This window comes from Canis lupus, chromosome 14 (genome assembly GCF_011100685.1).
Source record: "Canis lupus familiaris isolate Mischka breed German Shepherd chromosome 14, alternate assembly UU_Cfam_GSD_1.0, whole genome shotgun sequence".
NCBI lineage: Eukaryota > Metazoa > Chordata > Mammalia > Carnivora > Canidae > Canis > Canis lupus.
Genome location: NC_049235.1, coordinates 46,927,420 through 46,951,249, shown reverse-complemented (window position 1 = coordinate 46,951,249; position 23,830 = coordinate 46,927,420). Strand labels below are relative to the sequence as shown.

The window sequence follows — 23,830 nt, the reverse complement described above, 5'->3', positions numbered from 1 at the left end:
AATTAAGAAAAAAAAAAAAACTGGCTTCCAGAAAATTCAAAGAAATCAATATAGACTTTGAAGTGCGGCCTGCCTGTTAAAAATTTTTACGTTCAGTTATTATGTATTTTATTTAGAAAGTACTTTAAATACAACAAATTATAAAATTCAAATTACTTTATATTGATACCCTATATGCTTGTACATTCAAGATTAAAAACATTAACTACACGCATACTTTGGAAATTTTTTGCATTATTCTATGTAGTTTAGTACTATCGCATTTTAAATATGACTAAATTCTAAGATAATTTGTGAAAAGCTCACTATATTTTTATGAATTATGAATGTATACTCTTTTTTTAACAGTGGGACTCAACTTGGAGGTCTAATTACAGTATTATGCTACTTTTTCAACCATGGAGAGGTTTGTTTTCTAGAAAATAATTTTTAAGAAATAGGAGGGGCTATATAGGAACAAGGAAATATATTCATCAAAACAATATATAATTGCATGTTACTTAGGACCTCACAATATTTTAAAGAACCTTGTGTTGTAAGTTCATATTTTAATCATGCTAATCCACATTTTTACATAATTAGAATTTATGATGTGAAATATCTTGTCTGATTTTTAGTGTCCCTATATTTTGTAGAAAAAGCAAATTCTCTATTTTGTTGAAAGAGGAAATACTGTACTTGCTGAGTTCAGACTCTTTATATAGACATTATCTCATTTACTCCTACCACACGTTTTTGGAAGGTGGTTATTATCCTCACAGTAGAAGATAAGAAATTGAAATTTAGAGTGGTTAAGTTGCTTATGCAAGATTCCACATTTAGTACCTAGGGAAACTGGGCTTCCCATTCTCCATCTGTCTGGCTCAAACACCTTGCTTCTCTTTCATCATGTTGCCTTTTCAATTGCACAAAATGCTGAACTCAAAGTAGAAATTTACTAACTCAGTCCAATGGGATATAGTCCACCTACAAAGAGCTCATAGAAACTTATTTAGAATATGATAGACTCATTCAGCAATATACTGCGTGTGTAACCTGTGCCAGATTCTGTTCCATGCTGAGAGGTGGCAGTGAAAAGTGAGAGAATATGACTGCTAGCTTTGGGAAACAAAATATGTAATATGTTGGGGCACCAGTTACACAGGGTTGAAGTTTTTATCCATTACTACTAGGAAAGAACAATTGGTGAATTTTAGAAAATCAGACAAAGGAGTCATGAAAATTATACATAAATATATAAACTTAAATGTACTGTTGTTTACCAATCTATTTATGTATAGACAAAACTTTTTTTGAGTATGCTAGATTAATTGACTTTCTTATACATACCATAATTCATCTCCTAAACTTCAGTTTTGCTTTTTTTGGAAGAGAGGTAATAGTTTATGAGAGTTTCAATTCTTTCTAGAATTTTAGAATTCTTGATGTGAAACTTTATACTCACATCTTAGAAATAGTTTAAAAATCTATACAAAAGTGTCAGTGCTTCCATTTATGTATCACATTATTGATTCCAAATATTTCCAGGTGTTTTTAGAAATTTACGGTTGACTCTTTTAAAGGTGTGTTTCACAAATTCAGAGACAATCATAATTACTTGTAGCGACAACTTGTTATGTATAAACTCTCTTGGTGTTTGTGAATGCCCTAGCTGACATTTGGTTAGGTTTTTTTCTGTGCATACATACATGCCAAAGCCCTGGGATGCCAGGGTCATCACTTCAGAGCTGGAATGTGGATCTGGTTTGTCAGTTCCAAAATCCTCACCACTTCTATACCTGCTACCTTGTTTGTCCTTTAGATTTTCTTATGTTTGGCATGATATATTTATCACTTGCTTCTGAACTTGCTATATAATGGCTCTCTACCTAATGCCTATGCCCATTAAGAGAGCTCCAAAAACTGAGAAGCTATCCCAGGCATTTGGAAATTAATGAGCCTAGTATTAAAATTATTAAAACCAGCATACTCATGATTTTTAGATTAATAATATTTATTGCGATGGAACATAAAGTGAAGTGAGCATTTTATTGACTTCAGGCTACCCGTGTAATGTGGACACCACCTCTCCGGGAAAGTTTTTCATATCCGTTTCTTGTACTTCAGATGTGCATTTTAACTTTGATTCTCAGGTAATTTTTCTTTATAAAACAAATATAAATAGATTATAAGTTAAGTTTCTTAAAATATACTCCACCCTATTAAGTTATAATCATCAAATTTAGTTTTCCCTTTATATTTAGTTACTTTAAAAATAAGAGTATCCAGTTAAGAAAATAAAATTACTGTGTAAACAACTGCTTTCCACTTAAGAGTCTAGACTACAGCTTTTAGGTAATCTAAATTCCTAGCAAGATGCTTTATTTTCCAATTTTTGGAAGTGATTTTAATCTGACCAGTCAGGGGTTTCATGGAATGAAATGCGTTAACTACAACATTTAGGACTGTAGCCTTGAGTACGAGTATGCTGTATACTCCACAACTTAGCCAAAAGGCACTGTTGTTTGGTAAATATAAAAGAACTGAGAACTTAGTATATTTTGTGATATCACTAAACAATATGAACATTTAAAATTTTTCTTTTGAAAATTTATCTACCATAATATAAGGATTTATCAAAATCCAGTACAACTTTTATAAAAAAGAACAGCTACAGTTTTATTATTTACACTAAATGTTTACATTTCTTTTTTCATATTCTAAGAGATACTGAAACTGTGTGGTAAAAGCTGTTGGGTTACCAATACATCTTTTAATTGTAGACTGGATAGTTTAAACTTCAGTATGCAGCAGTTTATAACTGCATTCTAGAGTTCTTTTTCAGTCATTGTTTTAATTTTTTTCTTTAAAATGTTCTCATGGTAGTTGACTTAATATTTCAGCAACACTTAACACTTTTCTTCATTGCTTTTTGAGATACAAAGGTGGTGGTATGTAAAACTGCTGCTGCTTGTAGAGGCTAAGTATCTTGAGATGGGCAGGCTTAGTTCACACTCTATTTTCGGACCACGTTGCTGGAGTATCAAATTTCTAATACATGCATATGTGAAAGGAAAATAGACATTTATGCTTAATATATTTTATTTACTGACAAACTAGATGCAATATTTAAAGCTGTAATTGAGATTGTTTTATGCTAAGCATTTTTATGACCCAGATATTTTCAGTTCTTTAATGGCCTTTTAAATTTTAACTGTATTTTGTTATCTTACACCAAAAGTAAGGGGTCTTTAGATTTCAACATTTTTCAAGTTAGCTTTTCTGTTTAGTGATAGGCTACTTTTACAGTAAAAACTTATTGATATTAATTCTCTCTATTAAGGACCTCCAACAATAATAGAAGGCATTTTATTGCACTCTGTCTTTCCAATGTTGCTTTTATGCTTCCCTGGCAGTTTGCTCAGTTTATACTTTTTACACAGGTAAGATGATTTTAAACTAATTTAAGTTGAATGCAAGACAACTTGGTTGTTTTTATAGAAGTTGTATGATGTCATTATGTTTCTGCCCTAATAGATTTTCAAAATGTGGGATAATTATAAAGTTAACATACATGTATGATTTTTTTTCAAAAAAATTATGTAATTCTACATTCTATTAATATATTTGTTTAGTTAGGCAGATCTTAACTGCAAAAGACTTTTTCAAACTATTACTTTAATTCACAACTTTTCTTGTTTGTATTTAAGATGATCTCTATAAATTTGCCCGTAGATTTTCCTTTTATCTTAGGAATCATTTTGGATGCCAAGCTACACAACATGGTAAGGGCCAATCCTTCTCTTCATGGTAAAGGTCATCTGCTTCTAATGTAGCCTCTTTTGTTCAAAGAGCAGAATCTTTCTGGACACCATTTCTCAAGAGCTTCAATCATGCATGACATTACTTGAGTGAATTTGAGGCCATTTTCTCTTTCCCCAAACAACTAAGTAACTAATGGCAAGAAGCTGAGCTGGGGAAGTAGAGGGTAAAAGGTCAATTTTGATAAAATTTCATGATACCCAAATTTTACATTAGAACTCCTTTCCACCTAACTAACCATACTAATGATAATAACGTTCTATGTTGGTAGCGAGAAATTGTGCCAAGAAGGCTTGTGCTGATGATCAACAAAAATGAAATTATAACCTCAACTTAATTGGCGCTGCATTTTAAAGTGTTTTCTATGCTCTACTTCCTTATAGTTGGCCTTTCCAGGTTGGTAAACAAAGTCTGTGGTTTCCCTTATTTACGCCTGCCAGCATAGATTTCTAATGTGCATCACTTCCTTGCAAGCACATTTATTAATCCCCTGGTGCTGATGAGACTGTTTAAGTAGCTGTTTGGGTAATTTTGATATTCCTTATTGATTTTCTCTCCATTCAAAAGATGTTCTAGACTTTTAGTTTTCTTTTTCCTTTCATTGATGAGATATAATTGACAAGTAACATTTTGTAAGTTTAAGGTGTACAATGGTATTGATTTAATACACTATTGTATTTCAGTATGATTACCGCCTCAGTGTTACACATATCTATTAGGTCACATAATTGCTATTTCTTTTATGTGGTGAGAGCATTTAACATTTAGCCTCTGAGAACTTTGAAGTCTATAATACAGCATTGACTATAATCACTATGCTGTGTGTTAGACCTCTAGAACTTAAGTAGATCTCTAGTTGTGAATTGGACCCTCTGTCCAGTATCTTTCTTATTCCCCCACCTGTCAGTCCCTCGTAACCACCATTCTACTCTTCGTTTCTACAAGTTGGGCTTTTTTAGATTCCACATGTGATATCATAGTATTCGTCTTTCTCTGTCTGACTTACCTCACTTAGCATAATCCTTTCAAGGTCCATCTATGTTAAATTCTATGTGTATAAAATAAGTAATAGGGAATCAAAGGTTTTATGTTCAATTTCAATTTTATGTTTTCAGTGCACAATGCACTCATCTCTGATTTCAGGAACAAAATTGTCCCGAGGACTTGAACTGATTTAAAACTCTTTTGTTTCCTGGAAACAAATTTTGACTCACCCTCAGACCTACTCATCTTGAGGCCAATATCTGCAGGATCATGATGAAACTTTCATCTGGAGGCAGAAAGAGAAGTCATTTTTCTACAGTTTCACAGCAGAATGTTGACTCTGTTGCATGTATCTAAATGAAGGGGCTCTCCTTTCAACCAGCAACTCAAATAACATTTCAGCAACTGAGCAGAATTTTCACCCTTTAAGTGTTTCTCTTAGCCAAAGCTTATTTGTAATACATAAGAAAGGTGGTCTAGACTTGGATATTCTAACAATATTGGTCTATGAGAGGAAAGAAAGAAAGACTAATATATGCTAGACTTCAGTGTTATAGAGTTTATTTCACTTAATCCTCAATGAGTCCAGTCAGATGGTTATTACAGATAAAGACACAAAGGCTCAGAGATTAAATTGAAATCAAGTCTGTCCAATTGCAAAGCTCTTGTATTTTCCAGTTTATTTTGTTGCATCTCTGAGGCCTTTGAACTCTTCTCTATTGAAGATTACACACTTGGCTATATTATCTTACTTCCTTGCAAAAGGCCTTCAGCTTTCATGCAGCATTAATAAATGTGCATTTGAAGAATATTTCTGTACATTTTATGAAACTATAATTGGGTATACCCTGTTATCTAATTGCTTTCCTATATAAGTACCTATATGACACATTTTTCATAATTAGCATCAAGATTAATTTTCCTCACAAGGTGAATTTATGAACTTCCTTTTAACAACTGCAACTATTCTCCTGGACTCAGCAGGAGACAAGCAGAAAGCAATTGCATTTTTTTTCTCCTAATGCATCTTGAAACCTGTGTTCTAGACTAGTTTCTTCCCCACCTCCCAAGTTTAGATGAAATCTCGGGTGGTTCCATACATATTCCTTTCCTTTTCATTTTGAAGAAAAGTTTCATTTCAGTAAAAAAAATTCTTTTGACATTTAAAAATTTTTGTGTTTTCTGACCCCAGAACATAATATATATATCCATTTATTTAGTTCTTGTTCCGTCAATGTTATATAGATTTTTAGAGATCTTACAAATGTTTCATTAGATTTGTATAAGATATTTTCTATTCTTGATGCATTTTAAAAGATTGAATATTTTATATTTGTTATATATATAGCTCTACATGTGTTAATTAGGCAAAGTCTATTAATTGTGATATTTACACTTTTAGATATCTACTACTTTTCTTCATTTATTTCAGTTACTAGAGGAAGAATGTGCTAAAATCTTTCACTTTAACAGTTGATTAGTCTATGTCTACTTTTAGTTCTGTAAATTCTTTAAATATTTTGAGGCAGTATTATGATGTGCACAATTGTTAAATATTCTTTTTATTTTTATGTAATGTGCCTTAAAATGTGTATGTGTGTGGTAAGAACACTTAACATGAGACATCCCCTCCTTCATAGATTTGTAAGTGCAGATAGAGTACAATATTGTTATCTATAGGCACAGTGTTGTGCAGCAGACTTCTAGAGTTTGTTGATACTGCATAACTGAAATTTTATATGCAATAATTAGCAACTTCCCATTTCCTCCCCTCCACCCAGCCCCTGGCTATCACTATTCTATTCTTTGCTTCTATGAGTTTGACTATTCTAAATACCTCATGTAAATAGAATCATGTAGTTTTTGTCCTATGACCAACTTATTTCATTTAGCCGAATGCCTCATTCATATTTTCCATATTACAGGATTTCCCTCTTTTTAAAGGCTAATGATATACCATTGTAGGTATTTGACTCAGTTTTTAATCCATTTATATATTGATCATCATTTAGGTTATTTCTACATCTTGGATATATAAATAGTGCCACAGTAAATATAAGAGTGCTAATATCTCTTCAAGATTCTCTTTTCATTTCTTAAAAAATAAATGCCTAGAAATGTGATTGCTGGATTATATGATAGTTTTATTTTTAATTTTTTGAGAAACCTTCATATTGTTTTCCATAGTGGCTGTACAATTTTGCATACAGAACTGTGTGAAAGGGTTCCCTTAATACTTGTTGCCTGTTTTTTGATAATAATCATCCTAATGGATGTGAAATAGCATATCATTGTGGTTTTAATTTGTATTTCACTGATAATTAGTGACACTGAATATTTTTTGTGTATCTATTAGCTATTTGCATATCTTCTTTGGATAAATACCTGTGCAAGTCCTTTGCCTATTTTTTAATAAAGTTACTTATCTTTTCCTAGAGTATTATGAGTTCTTTACATACTTGGGATATTAACCTCTTATCAGATACATATTCTGCAAATATTTTCTGCCATTCTACAGATTGCCTGTTTAATCTGTCAATCATTTCCTTTGCTGTGCTTCCAGTAGACAGATAAAGGCGCTAGCAATCTTGAGTCACCCTTCTGCAATGAGAGAATGAGCTAATTCAAAGGTGGGCTTCAGTCTTCCTGAGGGCTCCTTGATTTCTGTTTCTCTCATATTATATAGCCAAAACCAAAGCTCGGGGACTTAGCAGAGAGATCTCATTCTTGATGTGCCCTAAGTACTGGGTCAATCGAAATCTCTCAATTGCCTCTATTAGAATCTGCTATTGGAATTGGTAGATGTCTCTGGGATAAAAGCAACCTAAAATATCTTATTCATCACTGTAGATTTTCATCTCTTCTATGTTTTTACCTTCCTAATTCTTTTTAGATTTGTTTGTAATCTGTGCTTTCATGCAGGTTTTGAAATATTTTTCCAAGTATTCTAGTTCTTAATGATAAGGTTGGTTCAGATTATTTTGACTATAATTATTGGAAATAAACTCTACTCTTAATGTTTACTTTTCTTATGAGTAGTGAAGTATTTGTTTTTCACTTTTTTCATGTTTGCTTTTTAATTATTTTTATTTCAGATAGCTTCATTATTTCCCATGTATGTTGTGGGGTACATTGAGCCAAACAAATTTCAGAAGATCATTTATATGAACATGGTAACATTTTTAATATTTATAAGTCAAATATTAAAATCTCAGAATTTATAAAACAGAACTGTTTTGTGGGATACCTCTTTGCAAGTAATATTTCATTAATATATATGATGTTGATATTATCCAGGAATGATTATATTGTTATATATTTGTAATATTCAGATGTTTTATGTTCTGTGAAACTTAAAAAAATTTTTAATGTTTTACTTATAATTATTGTCACTACTTTTGAAACAGCCTTTTAGCACTTTGGATTAATATGACATTGTAAAAATAAAATTAGAAAATTATGAAAAGATTAGAAAAGACTTATGACTAAGTCTTTCTTATTATATCACTCCATTTTTTAATCAAAAATGTATCTTTTCTATTTTCTTTATATCAAGTTTTAGGTAGAGAAAAAGATAAATTCTGTATATATTTTATGGTGTTGAAAATACTTAGAACATATTAGTGTGTTGAAATTCTATTATCATTTGACCATTATTAATCTTATTTATACATATAAAGTTTGTATTAGAAATGAATGTGACTGTTAACAAAGTATGCATTGTACTATATTTCTAATAACAATAAAACAGATGTTTCCTTTCTTCAATTTGCAGGTTTCAGTTCTCCTTTGTTTTGTGTTGATGTTTGGAAATCCAATGTATTTATCTTCTTATTATTCTTCATCTTTGCTAATGACATTGGTAAGTGTTTGCTAAGCTCATGATTTTTTTTTAACTCTCAAATAGTAGGTTTATACATGTAGTATAAGTTTCGGAGAATAAACAGTGCCCTTCCCTGATTATTGTGCATGTGAAAACCTTTTCCCAAATAATACTTTTTCTCTGTCTCATCCTTGAAAAATGAACACAATACAAAGTTTCTCTCTTTAAGGTAATGCCCAAGTAAATATTTTTAAAAACAATCATAAGGTAATAAGACTTACTTTTAAAATATGCCATAATTTATTATAAAAATTAGTTATTTTGTTCTACATCAATTTAGTACACTAAATAGTTATTGCAATGACACTGCCATTGCCCAAAACATTTTTGGAACTCCTCTCAAATGCCTTCACAGACTGTGGTGCATTCTTTTGAAGATCTTCATTGGTGGCAAATATTCATCTTTCAAGATTGGATTTAATTTTTGGAAATGACCAAAGTCTTGTAAACAAGATGGGTAATTAGATCTTGGGTAATACAAATCTTGATCAAAATATGGTGGGACAATAATTAGATTGATTTTCTTGGCCAACTAAATTATCTCTAAAGACAATTTAGAAAGAGGAGTTTCAAAATGTTTTGAGCAATGGCAACATGATTAGAATAATGTATAGTCTCCTTATGTGACTTACATTCATAGAATAACACTCATTTGGATATATATTTAGAATATATATCCAAATATAGTTCAATATAATTGTAGTTATATATATATAGTTATTGTAGTTATATATATATAACTATATATATATAGTTCAATATAATTGTAGTTCAATATAATTGTTTTATTGTTTATAGTCGCACTTCTAATATTCATGAGCCAGAACATAGAGTGTTTTTCTCCACTGAAATGTTTCTGGGGTATTCTCCTTCCACAATGATCAGAAATGATATAAACCATAGTAATACCAAAATATGGCACTTTTCCATATATGGTACATTGATTAATTCTTGAGATTGTCCCATATTTTAACATTTTGCTCCCCAAGCTTTTTGTGTTTGGCCTCATAGTAAGTAATCCCTCCCTTTTCACTCTCCCAAAAACCATTTTCAACATTTGATCAAACTTTATTAGCATTACAAAGTAGGGGACTTGCAATCATCTACCTCTTTTTGTGAAAACAGTTTATTTTAATATATAGCACAGATATAGAAAACTGCATAAAACAAATGTTTTATATACTTCTGTATTGACCAGTATTAATAGGTACTAATTAATGAACTGTTATTTAACATTTTTAAACTACCGTCAAGTCAAATTAGAACTTTTCTAACCATTCTAGAAGCCTTTTATGTGCCCTGCCCTAATTATAACTCCCTTGCACTGGTCTAAAGCAGGAATAATTATCTTAACTACGTTAATTTCTCCTAACTGTCCTTTGTAGTTTCATCTGTTTTCATTTTTATCTACAGATTTCCCATGTATATTCCTGGTTTTATTTCTAAGAAATTTGTTAAGAGTTCAGGTCATTGAACATGTGGAAGGTTCTGTGCTCTAGATTTTGCTCTTTGAATCCCCATGATGTAGCTTTATGTCTTCCTTTGCCTTTTTTTATTTATAATACTATTGATCTTCAAACAGTGCAGGGGATAGGGGCATTAAACCCCCGTGCAATTGAAAATCCACATATAATTTTTTATTCCCTCCAAACTTGACTACTTATAAGTAATGTTGACTGGAAGCCTTGCTGATAACACAGTTGATTAATATGTATTTTATATGTTATAGGCTTTATGTATTATATACTTTATTCTTAAAGTAAGCTCTAGAGGAAAGAGAATGTTATTAAGGAAATCATAAGGAAGAGAAAATGCATTTACAGTACTGTATTTGTCAAAAGAAATCTGTATATAAGTTGATCTATGTGGTTAAAACCCATGTTGTTCAAGAGTCAACTGTACATTAATAATTGTATCTAAAACTTGGGTAGGTTCATGTTTGATCCCTTTTACAAGTCTATAGTATTTCATCAGGAGGCACTTAATATTTGGTGCCTCTCTTTTTATGGTGGCAGCCATCAGTGCTTAGTACCAGATCCGTTAATTCAATAGGGATTTCAAAATGGTTATATATCAGTTGTTCACTTATAATTTATCTAGGAAAATAAAGCATATGTCTAAATGAGGGAAGTTGGGAGGAAGTAGAAAAATATTTGAAGAAATAATGGCCAAAAGTTTTCTAAATATGATGAAAATGATCAAATGAGATAGGAAGAATTTTATTGAATCCCAGTATAAGAAACTGAGAGGAAGCTGTAATAAGACACATATAATCAAGTGGCTCAAAATTTGTGATAAAAGGAAAATCTTAAGAACAGTCAGTGAAGTAAGACATATTAAATATAAAAAAAAGGTAAGGATGTCAGCACATTTTTCATAAGAAAAAATGCAAGCAATAAAACAGTCGAACAACATCTTTTTTAAATAAAAAAACTATAGTAAATCTACAATTCTGTATCCAGCGACATATCTTTCAAAATTTCAAAAATGAAGGCAATATGGTATCACTTACCTCTCAAATTCCCCCTCATGATCCAGTAGTTGTTTATCTCTTTCTCAGCTTCTGTATTCTCCATCATTTTATCTTCCATATCACTAATTCTTTCTTCTGTCTCATTGATCCTAGTACTTAGAGCTTCCATTTATGATCACATCTCATTAATAGCCTTTTTGATTTTGAATCAATTAGATTTTAGTTATTTTATTTATTTATTTATTTATTTATTTATTTATTTATTTATTTATTTATTTATTTATTTATTTTATTCCCCTAGAAAGGGATTCTCTTGTGTCTTCTATGTTTTTTTCAAGCCCAACTAGTATCTTTATAATCATTATTCTGAACTCCAGTTCTGACATCTTATTTATATCTATACTGATTAGGTCCTTGGCAGTCAGTACTGACTCTTATTATCTTTTTTTGAGGTGAGTTTTTCCATCTTGTCATTCTCTCCAGAGAAGAATAGATGAATGAGAGAACAAAATGCTAAAATGGCAACGTGACCCCAGAGAAATGTACACTAAGCAAATCAGAAGAAATTCCAAACCAAGAACAAAAAAAGAGAATATAATTAGACAGGTGAACAGAATAGAGCAATACACTGGATCTTGTATATATTTTGGTTGGCCTGTTAGAAAACTAGATCCCAAAATTGTAGAAAAGAAAGCTTTCATATGTAAAAAAATTAAATACAATGAAAGGATAGAATGTAACTGTAAAAAATGAAAATTAAAAGACAAAGAAGGAATATAGACAGGTGAACAGAATAGAACAATATACTATATTTTGAGTGTATTTTGGTCAGTTTATTAGAAAAACTACATCTCAAAATTGTAAAGAAAGAAAAACATATATACAGAAATAAAATCAAATACATTGAAAGGATAGAATGTAACTGTAAAGATGAAACTTAAAAAAGACTTAAATGAAACAGAAAGAAACACACAAAAAAAAAGAAGTAAAAAAAGAAAAAAAGCAAATATGATCAGACAGATGAAGAGAACAGAGCCATACACTAGATTCTGGATGTATTTTGGTCTGTTAGAAGAAACTGCATCCCTGAATTGTAAAGAAAAAATAGCTTATATACATAGAAAAATAAAATTAAATACAATGAAAGGATAGAATGTAACTATAAAATGAAAATTTAAAAAGATTTTAAAAGTTGATAAAGCGAAACTATATTAGAATAATTGGGATCCCAGAAGAAAAGGAAGGAGTTTGCGGGGGGGGGGGGGGTGGAGCAGAATGTATATTGGAGCAAATTATAGCAGAGAGCTTCTCTAATCTGGGGAAGGAAACAGACATCCAAGACCAGGAAACACAGAAAACCCTCTTCAAAATCAATAAAAATAGGTCAACACACCAACATAAAATAGTGAAACCTGCAAATCTCAGAGATAAAGAGAAAATTTGCTGAAAGCAGCTCTAGACAAGATGTCTGTAACCTACAGGGGTAGGAACATTAGACTGTCATCAGATCTCTCCACAGGGACCTGACAGGCCAGAAATAACTGGCATGATATATTCAGGTGTTAAATGAGAAAAATATGCAGCCAAGAATACTTTCTCCAGCAAGGAAGTCATTCAAAATAGAAGGAGAGATAAAAGGAAACTAAAAGAATTTGTGATCACCAAACCAGCCCTACAAGAAATATTAAAAGGAATCCTTTAGGCAAAGAGAGAACCCAAAAGTAACATAGACCAGAAAGGAACAGAGACAATATACAGAAACAGTGACATTACAAGTAATACAATGGCACTAAATTCATATCTTTGAATAGTTACTCTGAATGTAAATGGGCTGAATGCCCCAATCGAAAGACACAGGGTATCAGATTGGATAAAAAAGCAAGACCCATCAATATGCTGTCAGCAAGATACTCATCTTAGACCCATACAGATCCTAGATTTAAAGTGAGGGGGTGGAAAACCATTTATCATGTGAATAGACATCAAAAGAAAGCTGGGGTGGCAATCCTTCTATCAGACAAATTAGACTTTAAACCAAAGACAGTAATAAGAGATGAAGAAGGACTCTATATCATAATTAAAAGGTCTATTCAGAAATAAAATCTAACAGTTGTAAATATTTATGCCCCTAACATGGGAGCAGCCAATTATACAAGCCAATTAATAACATTAAAGAAACACGTGGATAATAATATAGTAATAGAAGGGGACTTTATTTATTTATTTATTTTTAATTTATTTTTTATTGGTGTTCAATTTACTAACATACAGAATAACCCCCAGTGCCCGTCACCCATTCACTCCCACCCCCCGCCCTCCTCCCCTTCTACCACCCCTAGTTCATTTCCCAGAGTTAGTAGTCTTTACGTTCTGTCTCCCTTTCTGATATTTCCCACACATTTCTTCTCCTAGAAGGGGACTTTAACACCCACTCACTACAATGGACAGATCATGTAAGCAGATCAACAAGGAAACAAGGGCTTTGAATGACACACTGGATCAGAAGGACTTCACAGGTATATTCAGAACATTCCATCCTAAAGCAACAGAATACACATTTTTCTTGAATGCACATAGAACATTCTCCAGAATAGATCACATACTGGGTTACAAATCAGGTCTTAACTGGTACTAAAAGATTGGGATCATTCCCTGCATATTTTTGGACCACAATACTTTGTGGTTTTGTTTGTTCGTTTGTTTGTTTTTTGTTGTTTTTTTGTTTTGGACCACAATACTTTGAAACTGGAACTCAATCACAAGAGGAAATTTGAAGAGAACTCAAATGCATGGAGGCTCAAGAGCATCCTACTAAAGAATGAATGGGTCAACCAGGAAATTTAAGAAGAATTGTTTAAAATCATGGAAACAAATGAAGATGAAAGCACAACTGTTCAAAACCTTTGGAATGCAGCAAAGGCAGGTCCTAAGAGGGAAGTGTATAGCAAAACAAGCCTTTCTCAAGAAACAAGAAAGGTCTCAAATGCATAACCTAACCTTACACCTAAAGGAGCTGGAAAAAAGAATCGCAGATAAAGCCTAAACCCAGCAGAAGAAAAGATAATAAAGATTAGAACAGAAATCAATGAAATAGAAACCAAAAGAACAAATCAATGAAACCAAGAGCTGGTTCTTTGAAAGAATTAATAAGATTGATAACCCTCTGACCAGACTTATCAAAAAGAAGAGAGAAAGGATTTAAATAAATAAAATCATGAAAGAGGAGCAATCACAACACCAAAGGAATTATAAGAACATATCATGAGCAACTGTATGCCAACAAATTAAGCAATCTGGAAGAAATGGATGCATTCCTAGAAACCTACAAAATAACCAAAACTGAAACAGGAATAAATAGAAAACCTGAACAGACCCATAACCAGCAAGGAAATTGAAGCAGTCATCAAAAATCTCCCAACAAACAAAAGTCCAGGGCTGGATGGCTTCCTAGGAGAAATCTACCAAACATTTGAAAAAGAATACTGCAGCATCCTTTCTTGATTAAAACTCTTGACAGTGTAGGAATAGAGGGAACATACCTCAATATCATAAAGCCATCTATAAGAAGCCCATAGCAAATAGCAATCTCAATGGGAAAGAACTGAGAGCTGTCCCCCTATGGTCAGGAACACAGCAAGGATGTCCAGTATCACCACCGCTATTCAACATAGTACTAGAAATCCTAGCCTCAGCAACAGACAACAAAAAGAGAAAAAAGGGATCTGAATTGGCAAAGAAGTAGTCAAACTCTCACTCTTTGCAGATGACTCAGGTCATGTCATCTCTTTATGGAAACCCCAAAAGACTCCACCCGAAAATTGCTAAAACTCATACAGGAATTCAGCAAAGTGGCAGGATATAAAATCAGTGCACAGAAATAAGTTGCATTTCTATATACTGACAATAAGACAGAAGAAAGAGAAATTAAGGAGTCCATCCCATTTACAATTGCACCCCAAAGCATAAGATACATAGGAATAAACCGAACCATAGGATCTGTACTCAGAAAACTCTAGAACATGTGTGAAAGAAATTGAGTAAGACACAAAGAAATGGAAAAGCATTCCATGCTCATTGATTGGAAGAAGAAATATTGCTAAAATGTCTAAGCTACCTAGAAAAATCTAAATATTCAATGCAACACTTATCAGAATAGCATCAACTTATTTCACAGAGTTGAACAAAAAATCCTAAAATTTGTTTGGAACCAGAAAAGACCCCAAACAGACAAAGGAATGTTGAAAACGAAAACCAAAACTGATGGCATCACAATTCTGGTCTTCAAACTCTACTACAGCGCTGTAATCATCAAGACAGTATGGTACTGGCACAAAAATAGACATATAGATCAATAGAACAGAATAGAGAACCCAGAAATAGACCCTCAACTCTATGGTCAACTCATGTTCAACAAGGAAGGAAAGAATATTCAATAGGGAATAAGATAGTCTCTTCAAGAAATGGTGTTGGGAAAATTGAACAGCCACATGCAGAAGAATGAAACTGGACCAATTACTCATCTCATACACAAAGATAGACTCAAAATGGATGAATGACCTAAATCTGAAACAGGAATCCATCAAAATCCTAGAGGAGAACACAGGCAGCAGAGTCTTTGACCTCGGCCACAGCGACTTCTTGCTAGACATGTCTCCAAAGGCAAGAGAAACAAAAGCAAAAATAAACGACTGAGACTTTATCAGGATAAAAAGTTTCTACACAGCAAAGGAAACAGTCAACAAAACTAAAAGGCAACCTGCAGAATGGGAGAAGATATTTGCAAATGACATATCAGATAAAGGGCTAGTATCCAACATCTATGAAGAACTTATCAAACTCAATATCCAAAGAGCAAATAATCCAATCAAGAAATGGGCAGAAAACATAGACATTTCCCCAAAGTAGACGTACAAATGGCCAACAGACACATGAACGTGCTCAACATCACTCTGCATCAGGGAAATACAAATCAAAACCACAATGAGAAAAAAAAAAAAAACCACAATGAGATGCAGAATGGTTAAAATTAACAAGTCAGGAAGCAATAGATGTTGGTGAGGATGCAGAGAAAGACACCTTGTCCACTGTTGGTGGGAATGCAAGCTGGTGCAGCCACTCTGGAAAACAGTATGGAGGTCCTCAAGTTTGAAAATAGGGTTACCCTATGAGCCAGCAATTGCACTACTGGGTATTTACCCCAAAGATACAAATGTAGTGATCCAAATAGGCACCTGCTGGGGATCCCTGGGTGGCTCAGCAGTTTTGCGCCTGCCTTTGGCCCAGGGTGTGATCCTGGAGTCCTGGGATTGAGTCCTGCATGGAGCCTGCTTCTCCCTCTGCCTGTGTCTCTGCCTCTCTGTGTGTGTGTGTGTTTCTCATGTGTAAATGAATAAAATCTTTAAAAAACAGAAAGCCCCCCAAAAAACCAAGTAGGCACCTGTACCCCAATGTTCTTAACAGCAATGTCCACCATAGCCAAACTATAGAAAGAGTGAGGTTGTCCATTGATGAATAAAGAAAATGTGATATATATTGATATATCAATATGATATGTATTAATATGATATATATATCATATCTATATATATCCACACACAATGGGCTATTACTCAGCTATCAAAAAAAATGAAATCTTGCTCTTGCCATTTGCAACAACGTGGGTGAGGATGTTATGCTAAGGATGAGAGGATGTTATGCTAAGTGAAAGAAGTCAAGCAGAGAGAAGACAATTATATGATCTCACTCATATGTGGAATTTAAAAAACGAAACAGAGGATCATAAGGGAAAAGAGGAAAAAATAAAACAATATGAAATCAGGTAGAGAGAGAAACCATGAGAAACTCTTAAATATAGTAAACAAACTGCTTTTTTGCAATGGGTTTGCCATCAGAACACAGGTGTGAAAACCACCGCTAAACCTAAACCAAAATGGGAAAGGAAAAGACTCACAACAACATTGTCGTTATTGGACACGTAGATTCGGGCACGTCAACCACTACTGGCCATCTGATCTACAAATGTGGTGGGATCGACAAAAGAACTACCGAAAAATTTGAGAAGGAGGCTGCTGAGATGGGAAAAGGCTCCTTCAAGTATGCCTGGGTCTTGGATAAACTGAAAGCTGAATGAGAACATGGTATCACCATTGATATCTCCCTGTGGAAATTCGAGACCAGCAAGTACTATGTGACCATCACTAATGCCCCAGGACACAGAGACTTTATCAAAAACATGATGACAGGCACATGTCAGGCTGACTGTGCTGTCCTGATTGTTGCTGCTGGTGTTGGTGAATTGGAAGCAGGTATCTCCAAGAATGGGCAGACCTGTGAGCATGCCCTTCTGGCTTACACACTGGGTGTAAAACAACTAATTGTTGGTGTTAACAAAATGGATTCCACTGAACCACCCTACAGCCAGAAGAGATACGAGGAAATCGTTAAGGAAGTCAGCACCTACATTAAGAAAATTGGCTACAACCCCAACACAGTAGCATTTGTGTCAATTTCTGGTTGGAATGGTGACAACATGCTGGAGCCAAGTGCTAACATGCCTTGGTTCAAGGGATGGAAAGTCACCCCTAAAGACGGGAATGCCAGCGGAACCACACTGCTTGAAGCTCTGGATTGCATCCTGCCACCAACTCATCCAGCTGATAAGCCCTTGCAGCTGCCTCTCCAGGACGTCTACAAAATTGGTGGTATTGGTACTGTCCCAGTGGGTTGAGTGGAGACTGGTGTTCTTAAGCCTGGCATGGTGGTCACCTTTGCTCCAGTCAATGTTACAGCTGAAGTAAAGTCTGTTGAAATGCACCATGAAGCTTTGAGTGAGGCTCTTCCTGGGGACAGTGTGGACTTCAATGTCAAGAACGTATCTGTCAAAGATGTTCGTTGTGGCAACGTGGCTGGTGACAGCAAAAATGACCCACCAATGGAAGCAGCTGGCTTCATGGCTCATGTGATTATCCTGAACCATCCAGGCCAAATCAGTGCTGGATATGCACCTGTGCTGGACTGTCACACAGCTCACATTGCTTGCAAGTTTGCTGAGCTGAAGGAAAAGATAGATCGTCATTCTGGAAAAAAGCTGGAAGATGGTCCTAAATTCTTGAAATCTGGGGATGCTGCCATTGTTGATATGGTTCCTGGCAAACGTATGTGTGTTGAGAGCTTCTCTGACTATCCTCCTCTGGGCCGTTTTGCTGTTCGTGACATGAGACAGACGGTTGCTGTGGGTGTCATCAAAGCAGTGGACAAGAAGGCAGCTGGAGCTGGCAAAGTCACCACGTCTGCCCAGAAAGCTCAGAAGGCTAAATGAATATTATCCCCAATATCTACCACCCCAGTCTTAATCAGTGGTGGAAGAACGGTCTCAGAACTGTTTGTGTCAATTGGACATTTAAGTTTAATAGTAAAAGACTGGTTAATGATAACAATGCATCGTAAAACCTTCAGAAGGAAAGAATGTTTTGTGGACTTTTTGTGTGTGTGTGTGTGTGTGTGTGTGTGTGTGTGTGTGGCAGTTTTATTGGTTTTTAAAATCAGTGCTTTTTAATGGAAACAACTTGACCAAAAATCTGTCACAGAATTTTGAGACCCATTAAAACAAAAGTTTAATGAGAAAAAAAAAAAAAGAAACAGGGTCAGTGGAGGAGAGAAAGGTTGGAGGGACGGGGTAACAGGATGATGGGCGTTAAGGAGGGCACATGATGTAATGAGCACTGGGTGTTATATAAGACTGATGAATCACTGACCTCTACCTCTGAAACTAATAATACATTATATGTTAATTAATTGAATTTAAATTTAAAAATTTTTAAATAGAACAAAAAACAAAAATTAAGGCAAAATAAAGACTTTATGACTAGTAGATTTTCATTAAAATAAATGTTAAAGGAGGTCCTTCAGATGGAAGGAATAAAATATTAAATGTAACTCTGGCTTTACAAAAATGAAGGGCACTGGAAATGGTAGCTCAAGCTAAATATGTAGGGTTTTCCTACCATTTTTAACCATATGGATGGACCTTGAAGGCAGGATGTTGTATAAAATAAGAGAAAGACAAATACTATCTTTCCATTTGTGTCTTTGGTTTCTTTCAGGAATGTTTTGTAGTTTTCAGTGTATTATGTCTTTCACTTCTTTGAGTTTATTCTTAATATTCTTTTTGAGGCTACTGTAAATGGGAGTGTTTTCTTAATTTTTCAGAGTGTTGATTGTTAGTGTGTAAAAATGCAACATATTTTTGGATGTTGATTTTGTATCCTGCTACTTTACAGAATTTTTTGTATTCTAACAGTTTGTGTGTATGTTCGCATAATCTTTAGTGTTTTCTACATAGAAAACCACATCATCTAAAATAGAGATAATTTTACATCTTCCTTTATAATTTTTATGCCTTTTATGTTTTTCCTTGCTTTGTTACTGTAGCTAGGACTTCCAGTATTGAATAGAAATGGTGAAAGTTGGTATCCTTGCCTTGTTCCTCATCTTAGAGTAAAAGCATATAGTTTTTCACCATTCAGTAAGATGTTGGCTGTCGGATTTTCAAATATTCTGTTGAGGTAATTTCCCTCTGTTCCTAGTTTGTTGAGAGTTTTTATGATAGGATGTTGAATTTTATCCAATGCTTTCCTGCATCTATTGAGTTGATCTTGTGATTTTTAATCCCTCATCCTGTTAATGTAGCACATGACATTAAATGATTTGCATATGCTGAACCAACCTAATATTGCAAGATGTATCTCACTTAATCATGGTGTGTGATCCTTTTAATGTATGCTGTTAAATCTGGTTTAAGTTATAACTTTAAAGATTTTAATAAGATCTTGAATAACTTTTTAATCTGTATCTACATCCCACTTACTGGAAAACCAAAAGGGCACCCCAGATTCCAGAGGTATGCCATGGAAAGGGGTGGGGGCCACATTTCAGACAGCCTTGAAATATTTTAAAAGGAAGAAACATCCTTTACTTTCATATTACATTCTTACACTCCTGCCTTAAATCCAATATGATCTCAGAGATCGTGTCTCGGGGAATGTGTGTGTTCTTTTTGTCAGATATAGTTGATAAGAATCTTAAATGCTTGTTTTGCACTATCACTTAGTACCTTGTATGACCAAGTTGTTAAGGGAATAGTACAGTCCAATTCAAGCAGAGAAACTGACTTGTCGGTGGCTAAAATTAATCACGGATGAACTAGAAGTAGCAGGTTAACTAAATGTAAGTAGACTGTAGATATTTGTGTTTTATATCAAACTGTTTATAATGTGTGTATGTATATATAATTGTTCACTGTAAAAAAAAATGACCGAAATGGTGTTTTTTTTTTTTTTTTAAAAAGAGTTAGTTGTTAAGAGTTTTTGCACTTATGTTCATCAGGGATATTAGTCTATAGGTTAGTTTTTTTTGTAGTGTCCTTGTCTGGCTTTGGTTATCAGGGTCATGCTGGCCTCATGAAATATGTTTGGAAGTGTTCTCTCCTCTTCAGTTTTTTGGAACAGTTTGAGAAGGATCAACATTAATTTTTCTTTGTATGTATGGTAGATTCACTGGCAAAGCCATCTGATCCTAGTCTTTGCTTTGTTCAGAGTTTTTTGATTATTTGTTCAATCTCCTTACTCTAGTTACAGGTATGCTCAGTTTCTGTTTCTTCATGATTCTGTCTTGGTAGATTGTATGCTTCTAGGAATGTGTTTCTTCGATATAATCCAATTTGTTGGCATCTAATTGTTCATAGTTGTGTCTTATAATCTATTTTGCTTGGGTTTGGTTGTTTCAGATAGGGAGAGTATGTGTGGTACCTGTTGTATCAACATGACCAGAAGCAGAAATTCCATCCTGATTGATTTTAATAATTTATTTTTTTGGTTGAAATAGTATGTTTCTAAGAATAAGAAATGTACAAAAATTTATATTCAGAGAATATCACTCCCTCTCATTCCTTCTTACCCCATTCTGTCCACTTTTATTTTCACCTTGGTCCTACCTTTTCTTGTAAGCTATCTCATTAGTTTTCTGATTTGCCCATTTAGTTGTTTTTTTTTTTTTGCACTAATAAATATTACCTATTTTTTATTACATCTCCTCTTATTTACATGAAAGATAGCATACTATAAGTAGCCTTCTGCACTTTGGTTTATCAGCCTATTGTAGATATGTAACAACCTATCCTAGATATCACCCCATATAATTTCATAGAGGTCTTCCTCATTCTTTTTGCAGTTTCACAGTACCACACTGTAGGTGCTCCATAGATAATTCAACTATTGTCCTATGTCTGGGCATCTAGGTTGATTCTATATTTTGCATTTACAGTGTTCCAGTGTATAATCTGGAACATTTATATTTTCCTGTTGTTGGAAGTTCAGGAATCCTAGCTCACTTGGAGCTAACTAGATGATGCAAAATCCTACTCCAAATCTAAGTAATACACAGGCTAAGATTTTAGTTTCTCATAGGAAGCTCTTTTTTTTTCCTTACTCACAACTTGAGAGTAAACAAATACCTTATCACCTTTTAGCGATAGTAGGAGGAGTATTCCTAGTCATTGAGTGTTTTTGTCAGTTTGCGCTGCTGTAGTAAAAGTACCATAGGTCGGATTTATTTTTATACAAAAATTTATTTTTCACAATTCTAGAGGCTCGGGAAGTCTAAGATCAAGGTACCAGCCTATTTGGTTCTTGGTGAGGCCTCTTTTCTTGATATGCAGATAGATGCTTTTACTATATCCTTACATAGTGGAGAGAGAAATATCTCCCCCGTGTCTTTTTTTTTTTTAAAGATTTTATTTATTTATTCATGAGACACACACACACAGAGAGAGAGAGAGAGAGAGAGAGAGAGGCAGAGGGAGAAGCAGGCTCCATGCAGGGAGCCTGATGTGGGACTCAATCCTAGGTCTCTAGGATCACGCCCTGGGCTGAAGGTGGCACTAAACTGCTGAGCCACCAGGGCTGCCCTCTTATAACACTAGTCCCATTCATGAGGGCTCCACCCCCATGGTCTAATTACTTCCCGATCTAATTACCTAATTACCTCCCAAAGGCTTCACCTTCCCTCATGCCACACTGAGGATTAAAGTTTTAACACATGTGTTTGGGGGAAGGAGGACATACACATTTAGTTGATAGCACTGAAGGTTATGGTTTTGGAGGACTCCAGCTTTATGCATGCCTCAAGTCTAGTTGCTTAACCTTCCATAGTTCCAAGCCCTTCTCTACTTTTTAAAAAATTATTTATTTATTCATGAGAGAGAGAGAGAGAGGCAGAGAGAGACACAGGCAGAGAGAGAAGCAGGCTCCATGCCGGGGCCGACGCGGGACTCGATTCTGGGTCTCCAGGATCAGGCCCTAGGTCAAAGGCAGCTCTAAACCGCTGAGCCACCCAGACTGCCCCCCTTCTCTACTTTTGATGAAAGCCCATACTTACAACTTTTTTCTGCACTCCTCCTTAAAGACTGCCCTAGATTCTCTCCTAATGGTTTCAGTTTTTTAAAGTCATCTGTTTTTCCCTTGCACCTGGAAAATTCATTTTCTTTAAGTTCAGTTAGACATTTTAAAAACATGTTTAAATATTTTATTTAAGAATTCAGAGAGGAAAGATTTTCATGTTAATTTAGACCACTAACATTGCTGGATGACTTACATATATACCCTTGCACCAACACACCTCCCACATACCATCAATACCCTAAGAGGAGCAGCCTGCCCAGGACATCTGATGTCACTCAGTGAGGAATTAACTTGATTCTAGAACCAACTTTTTGGCACAGAAAGCATTTAGCTCTCATGATAAGGAAATTTGCCATGTCCAGATTTTGAAAAATCAACAATTAAGAAGGAAAATGCCTAGTGATAGCCAAGATGAAAGTGAATGACTATGTAATTTTTGAGATGTATCATTCATATGAAATGTCCATTTTATTTATTTATTTCATTTTATATCACGTTAATTTTAGGTGATAATTCTGAAGAGAAATAAAATTCAAAGATTGGGAGTATCTGAACTCAACTTTTGGGTAAGCGTCAACATTTTTAACCATTTCTTCAAACTCTTTCTTTCTATAAACTGAATACAGACAATATACTTTAAAAATTGAATGACTTATGATCAATAAATATTATCAATACCTGCTCACATAGGGTGAGAAATAACCCTAAACAACATCTGCAAGTCATTATCCAGAAATTATTTCATATATTTCAGCACTATGCTCATGCTTCTCTTTACTTTTCATTTTGTTATATCCTTACTGCCTTGCTTTCTAAATTTCTTTCTGTCTTGAGTTTCTCTCCTTAGATTTACTGACTTTCTTTTCAACATAACTCAGTATGTAGTCCTGATCTCACTTTCCCTTTTTCTTTTTCTACATCTATCATCTATCTGTTCTTCTGCTTCCCACTTAGACTCTCTTATTTTTGTTCCTGTAACATTTTCCCTACATTCTCCCAGCCCCTTCTTATTTCAACTCAGCTACCACCTAATCTTTATTTGACTTCTTCCCAAATATACAAATGTATGGCCCGCGTTACCTCTATATTTGTATGTTTTGTTTCCAAGTAAAATAAATATATTATTTAGGTAGGTACTGCAATTACTAATTCTTGTAATATTGGAGAGATGACATTTCTTCTTTTTTTCTTGGCCTTTGATGTAGATGTAGGCCTTTTTTCTTGGCCTTTTAA

General features: G+C 34.1%; 1 protein-coding gene and 1 pseudogene across 2 annotated transcripts in view; both read left to right on the top strand.

The window, feature by feature from the left end:
* DPY19L2 (dpy-19 like 2) overlaps positions 1-23,830 on the top strand; it is a 94,209-nt gene that overhangs the window by 28,198 nt on the left and 42,181 nt on the right. For both annotated transcript variants that reach the window (XM_038557324.1, XM_038557323.1), the window contains exons 7-12: positions 349-406; positions 2,041-2,132; positions 3,323-3,422; positions 7,881-7,958; positions 8,561-8,647; positions 23,104-23,163. In XM_038557324.1, coding sequence (XP_038413252.1) covers positions 349-406; positions 2,041-2,132; positions 3,323-3,422; positions 7,881-7,958; positions 8,561-8,647; positions 23,104-23,163 — 475 coding nt within the window. The remainder of the gene's footprint in view (positions 1-348; positions 407-2,040; positions 2,133-3,322; positions 3,423-7,880; positions 7,959-8,560; positions 8,648-23,103; positions 23,164-23,830) is intronic.
* LOC609952 lies at positions 17,071-18,459 on the top strand (annotated as a pseudogene).